General features: G+C 35.7%; 1 protein-coding gene and 1 long non-coding RNA gene across 3 annotated transcripts in view; one reads left to right on the top strand and one right to left on the bottom strand.

Moving 5' to 3' along the window:
* Positions 1-4,160, bottom strand: part of LOC141378192 (uncharacterized) — a 65,658-nt gene extending 61,498 nt beyond the window's left edge. Inside the window, exon 1 of the long non-coding RNA XR_012392063.1 lies at positions 16-4,160. This is a non-coding gene — a long non-coding RNA (uncharacterized lncRNA). The remainder of the gene's footprint in view (positions 1-15) is intronic.
* The window catches only part of sntb1 (syntrophin, basic 1), an 87,848-nt gene that overhangs the window by 43,446 nt on the left and 28,118 nt on the right, over positions 1-16,284 (top strand). For both annotated transcript variants that reach the window (NM_001002175.1, XM_073924864.1), the window contains 1 exon segment: positions 4,529-4,736. In NM_001002175.1, the coding sequence (NP_001002175.1) occupies positions 4,529-4,736 (208 nt within the window).

Here is a 16,284-nt window from a genome sequence, read left to right as displayed (position 1 = left end):
AATTATTATTTGCACCGAAACAGAACCCTAACAATTAATTTAATAAATATGGCTCAAATGGGCCTTGACATACTTTTATTAAAAAGAAAAAAATCTTACATAGAGTAACTTTTAGCCAATTTATTTATTTATTTTTACGTATTTATTATTAAAAAAAATTTATTAGTTGATTACATATTTATCTGTGTTTGTCAATTCAAAAAATGCCATTCATGTGTTAAGATTATTTAAAATAAAAATAAAATAATTAATTGTATTAGCTGTATTTGCTTTTGAATTTAATTTACAGTTGTGCGAATCTCTATTTTAACAAACATCATCTGTAGCTTGTGAATCATAGCTGTTTATTTAAACTATCAATTAGCATTATAAGGCTCTGATATCTGCTTTGACAGCTTTTGATTCTGAAACTTGAAACTTTTAATTTTGCAGTCCAACAATGTTACTTCTTTTTTATTTAAAGGTTGTTTTAAGTGACAATGATTTGAAGTTTGAAAAATGAGGTTGATAAAACTTTGTTACTGAACAGTCTGTTCATTCTGGGTGGACTTGTCATCTAAGCAACAAAACGCACACAGAGCAATGTATTTTTTTTGTTTTGAAAAAAAAAAAATGTAGAGTGAGGCGTGTTATTTCAATTACCCTGGGCTAAGGTCAGAGATTCGCTTGGTCAGTGGTCTCCAACCCCTGGGCTATGGACCGGTACAGGTCCATGGATCAATTGGTACTGGGCCGCACAAGAAGTCATTAATTATTTCCACTTTATTTATTATCTGAGTCTGAATAATCTTTTATTTTGAAAAATTACCATATTATCTCAGTTCGCTTACTTGAGTGCCAAAAGTTAACTCATAGGGTAGCAAAATTTCATTGGAAAGCTTTTTTTGTGAAGAAAAAAAAAGGCCCAGTGAAGGACCACTGACTGCCAAGGAATAGATCCACGACCCATTTGTCAACAAATGAGTTAAATCCAGCATGTCTACGCGAGAAGATCAACTGCTGGAGATCGCAAATGATGGCGGCCGTTTACATAGCATCTTTTTCATAGCGGAAAACGGAAAGCCTCCGTCTTTTCAATGGAGGCATGTGCCAATTGGGAGTAGGCACTAGTGCCTTCCAGGTGCCCCCCAGTTAAAAACATCTTCTTAATCACCTAACAAGTGACAAGAACTGACCAATCATCATCTTATTTTGTATGGAATATACACATTTCAGTAGACTATTTCCACCAACTATTACTATTACTATTAGACCAACACTGCAGTGCTTTTTAATTTTCTCCATAAGTGAAGTTTATTTATAAACTATTTTCGAGAGGATCATGTGCTTATGATTGCTCACGGCTGGTCCCGCATTATCCAATTAATGATTCACCAATCAGATGATTCCAAAGTCTCCAAAAATAACCCAAGTTTCATACCATAGTCATCTTAGTTTTAAATAATCCCCCCTTTCTCCCCTACTCCTGCTGCTTTCCTAGATGGGTGGCACGACAGCCCGGTGGTTAGCACTGTTGCCCCACAGCAAGAATGTCACTGGTTTTAGTCCTTACTAAGCCAGTCGACGTTTCCGTGCGGAGTTCACATGTTCTCTCTGTGCTTGCGTGTGTTTCCCCCACTTTCATCCCACCATCCAAAAACATGCAACTTAAGTTAATTGACTAATCCAAATCGGCGCTATAGACGTGCTCCTAGTAAATAGTTTAGGGATGCACCGATATGGATTTTTTGGCTGATACCGATAACCGATAATTCTTCAGACTTGGAGGCCGATAGCCGATATATATAGGCCAATAATTATAAATAATTAAAAATGTTTTATTTTTATACAGCAAACTTCATAAAAGCTGAAACTCCACTCTTTTGAAATGAATAGCCTATACTCAAAGCAAAAAAACTATGATTTTAAAATTGCAAGGTGATTATAAACCTATATTCACGATTTCACAAAAAGCAGCATGCAAAAAATACAATATTTCCTTTTCTTCATAGCAAATTAACATTCAAATTGACTGTTGCATAAAATTTAAAAGGTTAAATAACAAAATGGGATTTAATCAACAAGCAAGTTAAATATATTTTAAACAAAATGGAAATGAAAGAGCTAAGGACTAAAACCAGCTCATATGTTCTTGAATAAAACGTGTTACAGTAATGTACATGTGTACAAATGTGTCTTGTCCGAAAAAGCCTTTTTTAGAGGTGTTTTGACAGTTCAGAGCCACTCTCAGAGCCATTATTTTAGAAAATGCGACACAAATTCATCATATTTGGCGTTTTAGATTCTTTTGAACACGTAGCATCATTGCTTCTGTGTTCGTTCTTGCTGTCAGTCGCAGGGAAAATAATCGAATGAAAAGTTTATGACAAACCGCTCTGAGGGCGCAGATTTGCCCTTGGATTTTGATACAAACCTGATCATTGAGCTCAGATGACTTTATGACAAACACAGAGCAGAATATAAAGACAGAACGTGTGGCCCGTATGCTGGATTCAGTGACCAGTGCACCCAGGCTCTCCCCTGTTGATCTGTGAAGGCTCAAGATCTATATGTGTGTGAAGGCTGTCAGATCTATGTGTGTGTGAGCTTGGGCTTTTCATAGCCCTAAGAAATGCAAAGAGTCAACAACGAAGCGTACCCGGAGCAATGTATTTTATGTTTTGCAAAAATGTAGGCTAACCAACATAATGCCAATGAGCCTGGACTGGTGTATTTATATCCTCATCTCCCAGCTCAAGCTTTACATTTATTCATTCTAGCAGACACTTTATTTCATATGAATAAAGAATACAACAAAGCTGATAATGCTACAGTCTAGTGGCTTTTATATGTACATTTAATAGACTAAAACGCGTATTAAATAAATGTGCAGTTTTTCCAGATCAGGTGTTTGTGTCACCATCTGTAGAACTTGTTGTCAAATGTTAGTCTGCAGCACATTCATCTAAATGTTTTCTTCGGTCCAGAGCTGCACATTTACTCTTTGCAGTTACTTGAACCTGGGACTAGTCTTGCCCTTATCTCTGACACCTCAGTGTAAACATGCCAAAGGGTTTATTTTTAAGGTTAACATTCAGAAGTTTTGCGCACTACCCAAGTGAGATCTCTTTTGACCACAAAAGGCATTGAGAAATTCACTTCCTAAATTGGACACAGACATCACCATTAGTTGTGAAATTCTCCCAATTATAGTCTTAAAGGGCAGAGCAAATTGGGCCTCATCCAAAAAGCTCTTTCCTCCAGTCTGCTGCGAACACATCATCAGCTCCATCTGTCCCACCCCCTAGACCCCTCCAAACCCTCTGTCTTCATGAAACTAGATCTATTTTTAGCTACACGCTGCACCTGAAAATGATATTGTGGAGTGTAAGGTTAAGACTTTTACTCTAGATGATGTATGAGTGGAGCATTTATCACAGTAAACTGCCTGAGCTGAGCTGATGTATGGTTCTGTTTGAGCGGCTGTGTCTGATATTCTGCTGGATATTCATGTTGACTTCAGAGCTCTTTTAGGCTCGGTCTGCTCCGCTGTCTTTCAATTGAAGTCAGTTTTTAACTCATTTAACTACTATGTTTTCTTCGGTAGAAGTAGTGAATTATTATTTTATAATCTGTGGATTTATTTTCTATTTTGAATATGGAGGGAAACATTACTGTATCAAACACATCGTTCTCTACTCTAACAAGCATGTTTTGTAACACTTCACACATTTACAATACGTTATTTGTTAAAGGGATTGTTCAGCCAGACGAACAAACAAACAAACACAAATAGTCATCATTTTGCTTTTGAGTTTCTTCTTTTAAATGCAATTCTGAAGAATGATGGTAAATGGTAGCCACCTGTTGATAAGAGAGTGAGTAAATAAATAAATAATAGATGTCAGGAGCTAGTGGTGTAACTCAGATCACAAATCTCATGGTTCGAATCACATAATAGGGGCGTTCGATATGAACCACGGCTGCAGCCGGCAACCAACAAGATTAGTCGAGCGAAGGTGAGGGCGGAGTTAAAAACGCGGCCATCAGGTCGAACACTTCGAGGCTTGTAGTTTGCTGCATGATGCAGATCACATGACAGGATCAGCTTACAGACATGTGATTTGAATGACACGAGTTTAGGATTTAGGATAGGACAAATTTAGGATTGATATACAAGTAAAAAAAAAATTAATATTCGCAGACAACGTGTGTTCCGAACCGTGCGTTGTGATCTGTACAAATTATGGATTAACCTTACCGTTACACCCCTATCAGGAGCTAGCATCTTTTGTTTGGATAACGACATTGTTCAAAAGGCCATGATCTATACTCATTGAGTATTCACCGTACTCGTATAACCACAAACGTTTTGGCTGCATGCCTTCCCCAGTGTGTGAAAGCCCACGATCATCATGAAGGAATTACATATTGAGAATTGTCTTTTTTTTTTTTTTCTTGAAAAGGTCTTTGATTGGTCAGTGAAATTACTCTTGTTATTAATTCAACCAGAAGGTTAATATGTTTCTTTTCTGTCATTGTGTTTCAGACAGGTGGAGCTGCACTCCTCTGATGCTAAAAACACAATAGTGATGAGACATACAGACAGCTCCTCTGCCCAGACCTGGTTCACTCTCATGCAATCCGTCATCACAAACCTCACCAACAAAGTCATCAGTGAACTACGAGAACATGCGGGCCGACACGGCATCATTGGGAGTCGAGAGATCCGACACCTGGGATGGCTAGCGGAAAAGGTGAAGCAGTTTTAAATTCTTCATTTTGTTTGGGAGGTCTTAAAGAATGGTAACAAATATCCCTTTCATTTTATCACAATATATATTTAATTTTAAACTCTTCGTTTCAACATCTGCATCTCTTTATAAATGTGGTGTATGCACAAAATGGGTGAGCAAATGTGTGCATGTCCACTTCCCAATAATAAGTTAATTGGAGAATGTGCGCAGCCCTTACTACACACTAAATAAGCAGATTTAACTTAAACATTGACTATGTTTTTTATGGACAGCAGTAATCGAATAAATTGCCTTAATCTGAATAAGACAATAATATGATTAAGGTGTTTACATGAGTTGCTTTTTGAATGTTCCTTTCATGATCCTGTTTTACATGTTATAGCACATAATTTGATAAATGCTATTGCGTCACCACGCTATCCACACTTCCTCCAAAGTAATTTTTTTTAATTTGTCGACTTTAACTGCAGTTTGGCACTTTCATTCAGGAACTGAATATGGAATGTATGACCGCCGTGACAAAAAAGATATTGGATGCGAGTATGCACTGCTGGAAGAGTGTTGTTTTGGACTTTTAAAACCACACGCCGTATGGGGAAAAACTCTCTGCATTTTGTGATGCTGGTACCTGTGGTCCTTCACTGACTTGGTAGATGCAGAGAATAGTGTCAAACAGCATAGTGTGTATAGACTATTCTGTCGCAAAATGCGGTGAAAATCCTACACAGCGGTAATAGTTTGATTAAGGTGTTTACATGTCTGAACTGGACTTCAATAATGCAACTAAAAACAGCATGCTCCCCATGTCTTAATTTGATTTCATTTAGTATAATTATGACATTAAGGTAATTAAAAACCGCTGTTTAGATGGGAGGCTCTTAATCAGAGTATTGTCTTAATCGATTTAAAATCGGATTATTGTTGTCCATGTAAATGTACTTACTGACTTTAAAAAACTATATAGCCATAATCAATAATAAATAAATACAAATTTATACAATAATTTTAGCAAGGTTTCTACACAAATTTTATAAATTAGACCCCTTGTCTGTAAATCCCTCCTATCCTAATCTAATGGCCTAGACTGTTGTGATTGGTTGACCTCTAATAGTGCCTTTTTAAATCAAAAGCTTTTAATTATGATAGAATTTCAGCTTCAGAGATTTGTCTATTGATTGTGGTATAGTAATGACTTTACATTATCAATTTAAACACGAGTCTGATGAAAAAAGCATTGGAAGAGCTCATTGATCAAGCCAAACCTCCACCACAAGCACAATCTAAACGTTTCTTAGTGGTAAGTTTAGTAAATTTTAAGCAATCAAACATTGTTTTGATGAGCTTATGAGCGCAATGGCCAGGAAGAGCTGCTTAGATTAGTCACCACTGAAAATGCTGAATTTTTGTTATGTGTTCTCAAAGAAGTGCTGATATGATGGCAGTAAGAGATTAATTTTGCAGCCTCAGTGATTATAACAGTTTATTTTGGATTTCTGGAAAATGGCAAATTTTTTGTCTTGACAATATTGTCGATATATTACATTACGATATTGACAACATGAATTATCTAAAATGTTTGAGGACAGGTCAAATTTGGCCTTTTTTGGGAGAAGCCAGCACTCAAAGTAACTGCCTGTCACTTATTTAAAATTAGCAGAAACAACAACTTTTATTTATTTTTGGAACAAAAAAAAAAAAAAAAAAAGCATTTTTATCTTAATTGATTTACATCAGGACACCACGAAGGAATTGTGTGGAACCCAGATTTTATTTTTTACAGTGAATGAAGACAACTGTCTGACATGATGTAAAATTTTGACAGATCTACCTAGATCAGTTACGGAAATAAAATGGGAATAGGTTATTCTGAATCAGCTTTATTCTGTTTTAAGTAGGGATGTAACGGTATCAAAATTTCACGGTACGATATTACCTCGGTATGAATGGCACGGTACGGTATTTATTGAATACTTTACAGTAAAAACAAAACTAATGAAAAGACTCGAAAAAAGTGCCAAAAGTGTTTATTTACCTTAGCACAGAACATATCAATGACAAACAAATTAGCCATCTATCTGTAAATTTCGAAACAGGAACTTCAATTTTTCAATTTTAATAACAAAAAATTATTAAACCATATTAAAAAAATAGTTTCAATTTAGTATTGTTAAAAACTCATCACATTCAACATTTAATCACTCACTCACTTAGATAGAGATGGTTTTTTTTTAAGGAAAGATATCATATAACTTTAATCTGGTAAAAGCTGGGATCTCTGGGCATGTCCCCTGCAACAGAAAAAAAACCCTCTCATTTGGGACTGAGGTTTCTGGGACAGAGAGATATGATTTAGCCAAGGTTGACAGCAGTGGATAACATTGTGCATTGTCTTTCCACCACTTGAGAGGAAAAGCCATGAGTCAGATAGAGGTCTCTTTGCGGTACAAGTAAATTTCTGCATCAATCTAACAAGTGTGCTGTGTTGTGCAGTCCTCATGACTGTTTTTAGTCGTATTCCCCGACTTGTATTTCACAACAGTCTGGCAGAGCCTGCATATTGATTTTTTCTTTGTCTGTCACCTTTTCTCCTTTTTCGTATCTTTTTAGAAAGAAACCGAAATGCTTCCACACATCTGATTTAAAACCCGCTTTAGGTACGATCATTTCCAGCTCTTTTTCTTCCCCGCTACTAGCAACACACTCCATTTCCGCATTACTAGATCTGTAGTGACAACAGACCGCAAAGGATGATCACCACGCCTAGGCTGATGGGAATTGTAGTTCCCGCTACCTCCTGTTCGCTACATTCGCCTAAGCAAACTTTTCTTAGAAATATAGTTTTATTGAGTCATGTGTCTACGGTAATATAAAAAAAAAATTACCATTTTGGTATGACGGTATTTACAATATTGTTACATCCCTAGTTTTACGAAATAACTTTGATTTTAACACACTTCGAACGTTAAAAATCTTTGCAGACATTTTACATCAGGGGTGTCCAAACTCAGTCCTGCAAATTGTAGCTCCATTCCTGCAGCTGTATTAAGGCAAGTTATTTGTAAAAAGCCTAGCAAGAGCTTCATTAGCTGGCACAGGTGTAACTGATTGGGGTTTGAACTAAACTTTCCAGGACACCGGACCTCCAGAACAGAGTTTGGACACCCCTGTTTTACATTTACTAACAACTACACACTGCATAAGGGGGTATGATATTCAATGATATTCAAAAAAGGCATTTCCCTGTATTTGTTCTACCAAGTATCCTCGTAAGCGTTCTTACTTTGTAGAAGAAAATGGAAAAAAATGTTTTAGCATTAACAAATTCCTCTATAGAAGTAGGTTGTCACCAGAATACATTTTTTGCATATGCCATTTTCTGAGGCAGAAGTCATGCAAATTGATTAAATATGAGCAGTCTAGACTCAGAGGGTGAGTACCATACTTCAAGGTCTTTGGTCTGATGGTGTAAAGATTCCTTACAGGCTAAAAACTGTCAAGATCTTCGACATTCACTTAAAACAGTAATGAAAAGACCATCATTGCCCAAAAACGTATAAATGACCTTGAGCTTTTTGAAGTGCTCTTCACAGGGCTTTTTTTATTCTTTTATTCACAAGTAAGAGTTATGACTAGTTACAAGCTGTGACAGACGTTCATTCATTCAAACCCTGCTGGCACAGTTTTTTCTATAGAAAACACTAGATTAATGTAAAACATCATGAGAACATTTAGTTAATGAAAACCATAAAAGCATCTTTCAATGAAAGTCCTCATGAAATCAATATTGTTTTTAGCTTTTAGCATGAATCTTTTAGCCTTGAAGGGATAGTTCACCTTTAAAAATATTATATTTGCTGTATTTATTCACCCTCAGATACATGATGACTTTTCTCTTGTAGAACATTATAGAAGGTTTTAGCTAAAATTGTGGTCTTAGAGGATTTGTAAAATTGAAGAGGTGAATGATTAAAGCTAACAATGCTGTAAATAATTTATATTGCAGCCCCTCTATAAGATCTCGATGTATCATCGAGTACCATGGGTATTGCATATTTTTAACATGTTTTAGACAGTAGCTTATTGAAAACTGTGTAGGCTCCCCTGCAAGAGTGAAACTGAGTCATACTAAATAGCTTACCATAATTTAATTAGCTTTAAAGGGCACCTATTTTACCCCCTTTTAAAGATTTAATGTTTATATTATGGTTCTTCTGAGTGTGCAAGTTTAGGTTCAGTTCAAAACACAGTTCAGATTATTTTATTATAATGTGTTAAAAAGTGTCATTTTAGGGGTGTGTACACAGGTCGTTGTTTTAGGGGTGTGTTGCTTCACATGAAAATTAATTTCAACTTCCCGCCCAACTTAACAAGGGGGCGGAGCCAAGAGCTCCTCCGCTTTGTGTATGGCAACAGACAGGCAGACAGAGAGAAGCAACATGAATGAGAGGAACAGCATTCAGCCGTACATGTACAACTCGGACACAGACCAAGAAGAGAGTACTGTTGAGGAATCAATATTCCTAATGTGCCAGAATGTGTCAGAGTGGTAGTTACAAAATCAATTGTGTCTTTGTATAGTTTTACAGCCGCAAAGTAATGATGCATGCTTCATCCGTATAGTGATGCTCACTGTTATAGTGATATCACAGTATAGTGATGTTTCCTGTTATTGGCTCTTTAATTCATGACAGTTAGTTAATCATAAAGGCTTCTAAGCATCATTTTTCTGCACGGAACAAAACTGCGGCAACTAAACAAAGTTATGTCAACTTGTGCTAGTTTAAAGTTCTGAGCTTGTACACCGAGACTAATAACCACGCACCCTGGATTAACTTTGACTGAGGCTATAACTAGGTCAAGTTCAGACGTGCACTCTTGGCAACACGCTCAAAAAAACTCTACACATGTTTGCAAACTCCCCTGAAGTTACAAACAATGACGCAGATGAGAGCGATCATGTGGTGAATGTTGATCTGCCAGCTGAGATCAATCGAGTGTTTTCGGAGAGAGTGCTAAAAGACTCGGTGGGTCAGCTGTTTTTAATGGCCTGAATCACGATATGTTGCATTCACAGCGTGTTCAGTACAAATGGCCGCTAAATGTAAAATTTGCAGGAAAACAATGAAGATTTTTGTGTTGAGCCCAATGAGCCTTAAATCCAAAAATAGAGTAAGGGTGTTCCTTTGTTGACATCGCTTGACTCACACGCTGAACATGGCGGATGTTAAACAACAAACTGAGGATATGGTAATGCAAGCCTGTCAATCAATATTGGTGGGCGGAGGGACCTCAGAACCGATCTCAGAACCGCTCTAATTGGTGCACCGTTTTTATGTTGTTAAATTAAAAAAAAAAGGACTGGATGTGTTTGTATCACCCCAACACGACGTTCTATAGCTTGAAAAGTAGATTTTTCACCATAGGTGCCCTTTAAAATAATTTACTGCTATACTGCAAAAATGCTTCGAGTTTTAATCTTGCATTTTATCTTGCTATAATATCTAAAAATTTAGTTTTTCCTTAAAAGAAGCTAAATAATCTACCAATAAGATAAACAAAAACAAAATTAGTTTGTTTACACCATTTGCAGATTATTATGCTTATTATGTTATAAGGAAAAACTCACTTAATTTTGAGTTTTTAGCTCTGAAAATAAGAATTTTTTGATATTTTACTTAAAACAAGACATTTTTTGCAGTATATGTACTACTTTTTTTTTCAAATGAGAAAACAATGTAATCATTATTTATTTATTATTATATTAATACATTTACCTACCTTAAAAATCTGTAAGCCTGTTAAATGTAATCTACTTACAAAAGCTAGTGGAAGAATCCAAGAAGCATTTCACCTCTAAACGTGTAATGCTCCTTTCTTCAAAAATATTTTTGTGTCTGAAATGGCCATCTGATGTGTGCACTGGCGTTCAGTGCTGAGAATAGTTTGTAAAGCCTGTCTTGATTCATACTGGTAAATCAACTTGAAAAAAAAAATCAAAGTAAAACTAACTGGCACAATGGATGATTTTATCCTTAACAGCAAAAACAGTTTAAAATAGGCTACACATTTATTTATTTATTTACTAAATAAAACAAAATGTGTCATACGGTTCACAACAAGATATTATTTTAAAATTAATTGTTCAAGATAATTTACAGAAACAGTTTGTGTTCTGGCCTTTTTTTTTGGCTACGGAAGCAGGCTTGGTCTTGAATGCACTTTATTTCACCTCAAATGTTATTTGTTGTTCTTGTCTATTTTCTAGTCATGTTATTTAGCAACTGACCACCAAAAATTAAATAAAAAAGATAAAAAATTAACTAAATTAAACTAAGTTATTTTTTGCCACAAATTGTAGTGTCTTGATGTTTTTTTTTATTTATTTATTGGTTTTGCTAATGTGAAGTATGTGGAAAAAAGACGGCATGCTTACGTTATTAAAAGAAAATTCACATTCATATTTAGACCATAGGTACCACCATTACGTGTTTCTATTGTAAACGCAGTGCAACTGGGGTTACAAAATATGGAAAATGTGCCACATTTTGTTTTCTACATATGTAGAAAGCATTCTACATGGTCAGGGGTCTCAAACTCGTGGCCTGTGGGCCAATTGCAGCCCGCGAGACGATAGTTTATGGCCCCCGCCTGAATTTAAAAGTTTAATGTTAGTGCGGGGCCCCCGAGTTTGATATGTATAGCACATTACAGTTTTTATGCAATATGTCCCCCTCACTTTTAGAGCCAGACCATTTAGAAACAGGTGATAAATAATTATATGAACATAAACTTTTGGGTCTCATTAAGCTGTCCCCCTCACTTTTAAAATGTCTGCTATGCCCCTGCGTTTAACTATTGGTCCTGAAAAATCTTTACAACAATCTTTCTTGCATTTACAATCACTCTCATTGGTTGATGGTTATTGTTTTGCGTGCAAAGAGCAGAAAAGAAATCAAAGTGATGTGTATGTGGTAGGATAAAAGAAAGGGAACTCCATGCAACCTAATGTAGTCCTCTGAAGTCACACATCGACACCTGTCCATCGGCGCAACCCGGTAGAGTCCCCGGTAACCTGGACCAATTATGGAGTCCCACAGTTATTTGTGGGTCGTTTGCATCATTCTACCTGCATTGTATTTGCATTGCCACACACAATAAACATTGCTTATATTTTTATATGATGTAAAAGTAGTCAAAACAAATGACAACAACACAGTGTTGCTTCTTTTTCCTGTAACAACAGCACGGCGGATAACAGTAAATCTAATGATTATTATTATCACTATTTTTTACTGATTGATTTTTCTTATTTTCAATTTAAATTTTTTTTAAATTTTGTGTAACAAAAAAATCTTATCTTCTCAAATCTCTTTAATTTTATTTTTTAACACAAAATAAAATGTAAAAATAAATAAATGAAAAAATATTAATTAATAATGTGATCAATTTCTTGTGGAAAACCTGATTTTTGGAATCAGGTTTTGTGGAAAACCCAGCCTCACCCAGACTCTGCCTCCAGCGGCCCCCAGGTAAATTGAGTTTAAGACCCCTGGTCTACATGAAATGTAGGAAAATGGATTCTACATACTTCATGTACAAAAAATGAAACTATCTACAGGATTTAAAGAATTCAATAATAGTGTTTTTATTGGACATTAAGTTAAGTTGAACAATTTATTTATTGATTAATTAGTTTTAGTTGTCCAAAGCATTTGCGTTTTTTCTGCAGTGAGTCCCCTGCATGCCAGTTCGCTACATCACTAGTTTTAGACTTTCAAAGTGCTGGTAACCATTTGCAAAATTTATTTTACTACTGTAGCCCTATACAAAATTAGGTTGGTGTATCCTAAACAATGACAAAATTCAAAGTTATAAGATACTTATTCAAACTTATTGTCTCCTACAACAAATCTGGATCAAAACTTTTGTTTTTGTACAATCAATTGCTCTTTAGAACATTTCGGGTAAGTGATGGCCAATTGGCCAATTTAAACAAAGAGATACACTTATAAACAATATATTTCCCTCCTTGAAATATAACAAACCATTGAGGGAAACTGCTAAAGCTGCTTCACAGAGGCATTATTATTCACTCTTAAAAACAACCATTGAAGTACTTCCAACTGGAACAGAATATGGAGTTGGGGGTGGGGCACATTTTTTTTGCGCATCATTTCCTCATAGCAAACTAACAGCAAGAGGATTTTTTTGGCTAAAGCCAACAATGGTCAGTCTTTGATTGAAGATTACCAAAACATTTTTTTATACAGTGGATTAACTTTTGTGGATTAATTGTTCACTGAAAGAACAACAATGTGCGCTAGCAATATACACACTGCAAATTTAGATTTCACACAGACTTTAAAGCAGACCTTAAAAATATTACAGTAATGCAATGTAATCACATGATAGAAAAAAATAAATACCCAATAAAACTGTCATCCACAGTTCTTAAATAACTAGCCAATGTGTAATTAGAGGGTATCAAAAATGTTCTTTATGATTCAGTCTTCTGAGATTGGAGGCGACTTCATGATGAATCTGAATAGCAGTACTTTGATATGGCTTAGATTGTAACAGTAGCAGTTTGATAACCACACTGATTAAATGAATATATACTCTACAGGTTTCATAGTGAAGCACGGTACTGTTAATGAACACAAGCACAGCTCATGATCGAGGGTTTTCAGTGTGTCAGGAAGGCACAGAAAGCATGCTCCACATGCTGCTCTTCATGAAAACCATCACTGCATCTGCTGTGAGTTTGGGATGTGTTTAATGTGCATTTGGGGAATTTAGCATATGCCACCATCACAAAATTGTATTGAGCAGTGCTTATAAATGGGCTGTTAATATATAAGAAGATTTAAGGACTCCCTGTGGTTTTCCACCTAAATAAAAGCCAGATGGTTTAACATTTGAAAATGAATTAAGGCAGCTATAAATATTTGGTTTTGCATACTTAAAATTTGTCACTTAAATCGTGATTTTTCTTATTATTTTTTGTCATATATGTGAATTTAGCCTTGTCAAGTGTGGTTGTCAAATTTAGTTTCAACTTGGCTGAAATCTTGATTATACGCCACTAGGGCTGTGCAAGTAATCGAAAATCTGGTTTCGATCCATTTTGGCTTCTAACGATTATGAAAAAGCATTATTCCATCATAAACCGCCCCCTTTGCAGTTGTACACATTTGTTGATCTGAAAAGTTCAATTCCACGTGAACACGACTAAAAGCATGTACTGTAATGTAAATTTTGCAGCACGGGATGCGTAGCATTCATATTTTTTAAAAGCACGAATGAGCACATGCTCTGTGTGTGTGTGCCGCGCTTAGCCTCGGACAGGCTTGGAGACGAGCACAGCACACACACATCTAACACCATCTTAATGTGAGTGATTTAATGGTCAAATACATGCATATTTGTGTAGAGCACAGTGTTTAGTGATTATGCATATTAACCCTTGTTTGTGTAATAAACAAAGAAGTTGAGAATCAAAATATATGTAAAAGAGAAACCATATCAGAGCCGCACTATTCTTAAAGTGACAGAGTGCGATATTCCTGCTGCCGCCTGTTTTTATTATTCATCAAACAACAAAAGGAGAAAATCCCTCACTGCTCTTGACTGAAAGACTGCTGGAGCTATTTTTATTTTTTTTTTTACTATGAAGATGCTTAAAGCACAGTTTAAACATAAAAGATTATATAACTCATTTCTAAAAATGATTTATTTTATCTTTGCTATGATGACAGTGCATTTATATTGTACTAGGTATTTTTCAAGATACTAGTATTCAGCCTAAAGTCACATTCAAAGGCTTAATTAGTGTAATTGGGCAAGTCATTGTATAACAGTAGTTTCTTCTGCAGACAATCAAAAATATATATTTCTTAAAGGGGCTAATAATATAGAGCTATTAAAACAGGTTTCAAAATACTTAAATCTGCTTTTATTCTAGCTGAAATAAAACATAAGCCTTTCTCCAGAAGAAAAAAAAATGTTTTAGGAAATCCTGTGAAAAACTCCTCTGTTAAACATCATTTGAGAAATATTTATATATATATAAAAAATTCACAGAAGGACGAATAATTTTGACTTCAACTGATAATAGTTTTGAATAATCGTGATTACAATTAAGACCAAAATAATCGTGTTTGTGATTTTTCCCATAATCTAGCAGATCTATAAGCCAGACAAGATCACAATTGTATTTTTGGGGGAAAAGAAAGAAAAAAAAAAGAAAATAGTTAATTACATTTGTCTCATTGTGAGATTTATACGCATAAAAAGTTACATTCATTCATTCATTTTCTTTTCTGCTTAGTCTCTTTATTAATCTGGTGTCGCTACAAGCGATTGACTCACCATTTATCTAGCATGTTTTACACAGAGTTTGCCTTTCCAGCTGCAACCCATCACTAGGAACACTCTACAGTTATGAAAAAGTTTGATAACTAGCAGGAAATGTTCATGGGCCATGACATGACCACATTTAAATACTCTTTAAGTCTAAAATTTTACTCATATTGGTCTTGAACGGGTCTTAAAAAGTCTTAAATTTGACTTGAAGAAACCTGCAGAAACCTTGAGTGTTTCAAACATGCAACATTTTTATTTTTTATTAGTATTGACAAGTTTATGTTATTCTTAAAACTGTATACAAATAATGAATAAGAATCGGAATAATACTGTATAATGATAATGCATAATACTGTAGTGAATAATTCCAATTATATCTGTTGCCTAAATCATTGAGCCTCAGCTTTTACAAAGGTAAGGTCTGGTTATTGTATGATTACCATTGATATTGACTTTATTTGACACAGTATTTCAATGTCCTCTGCTTGACAAGCCTCAAAAGTTTTCCACATCCTTACGGTAATAGTACAAGTGGTGTGATCACACACAAGAATGTTAACAGAAGAATACAGTGTATGCTCTAGTTAGAAACAAAGTTGACGTTCTCAGAAGTGTACAGACAGTTCAGCTCTGGAGGTTTTTTTATTTTTTATTATTTCAGCGGTGGTGAGCGGGTTCTGGAGCGATTGATGGAGAAAGACTCTTCTCACTGTGACCACAGGTTTTTCCTCCCTATTAAATCCCATTTTCATCGCCATCTCATTAGCTGAGGCCTGGCAGGACCAGCTAATAGAGAACCGCAGAGATGGCAAGACTGTGGGCAGCCCCGTCTCGGCCTGCCCTTTAATGAGAGCTCCCTCGTACCGGCTCCTATTACCAACCTGCCGGCCCCTTGATGAATAATTATATGAGAGTGCGCTCAATGCCCACAGACAGCGAGCACATTTCTTTTTGCTGAGGCCTGAGCTTATAACAAGGGTCTGTTTGTGGTTTGGCCTCTGCTTCTGACGCACCGGAACCTGTGGGGGTCTCCTTTTAGCCTTAAGCCAAACTGACCCTCTGATTTCTGATGATTTGATCGCTCTGTCAGAATGTCAGACCTTGTGGAGATGCTTGTCATAGACCGGGATTCAACCGTAAATCAACTTCAATTTAAGCTCAAAAAGATTTTAAAAATTAAAAA

Source organism: Danio rerio, chromosome 16 (genome assembly GCF_049306965.1).
Source record: "Danio rerio strain Tuebingen ecotype United States chromosome 16, GRCz12tu, whole genome shotgun sequence".
Lineage (NCBI taxonomy): Eukaryota > Metazoa > Chordata > Actinopteri > Cypriniformes > Danionidae > Danio > Danio rerio.
The sequence above is the reverse complement of the archived record's forward strand: the minus strand, read 5'-3'. Positions and strand labels throughout refer to the sequence as shown.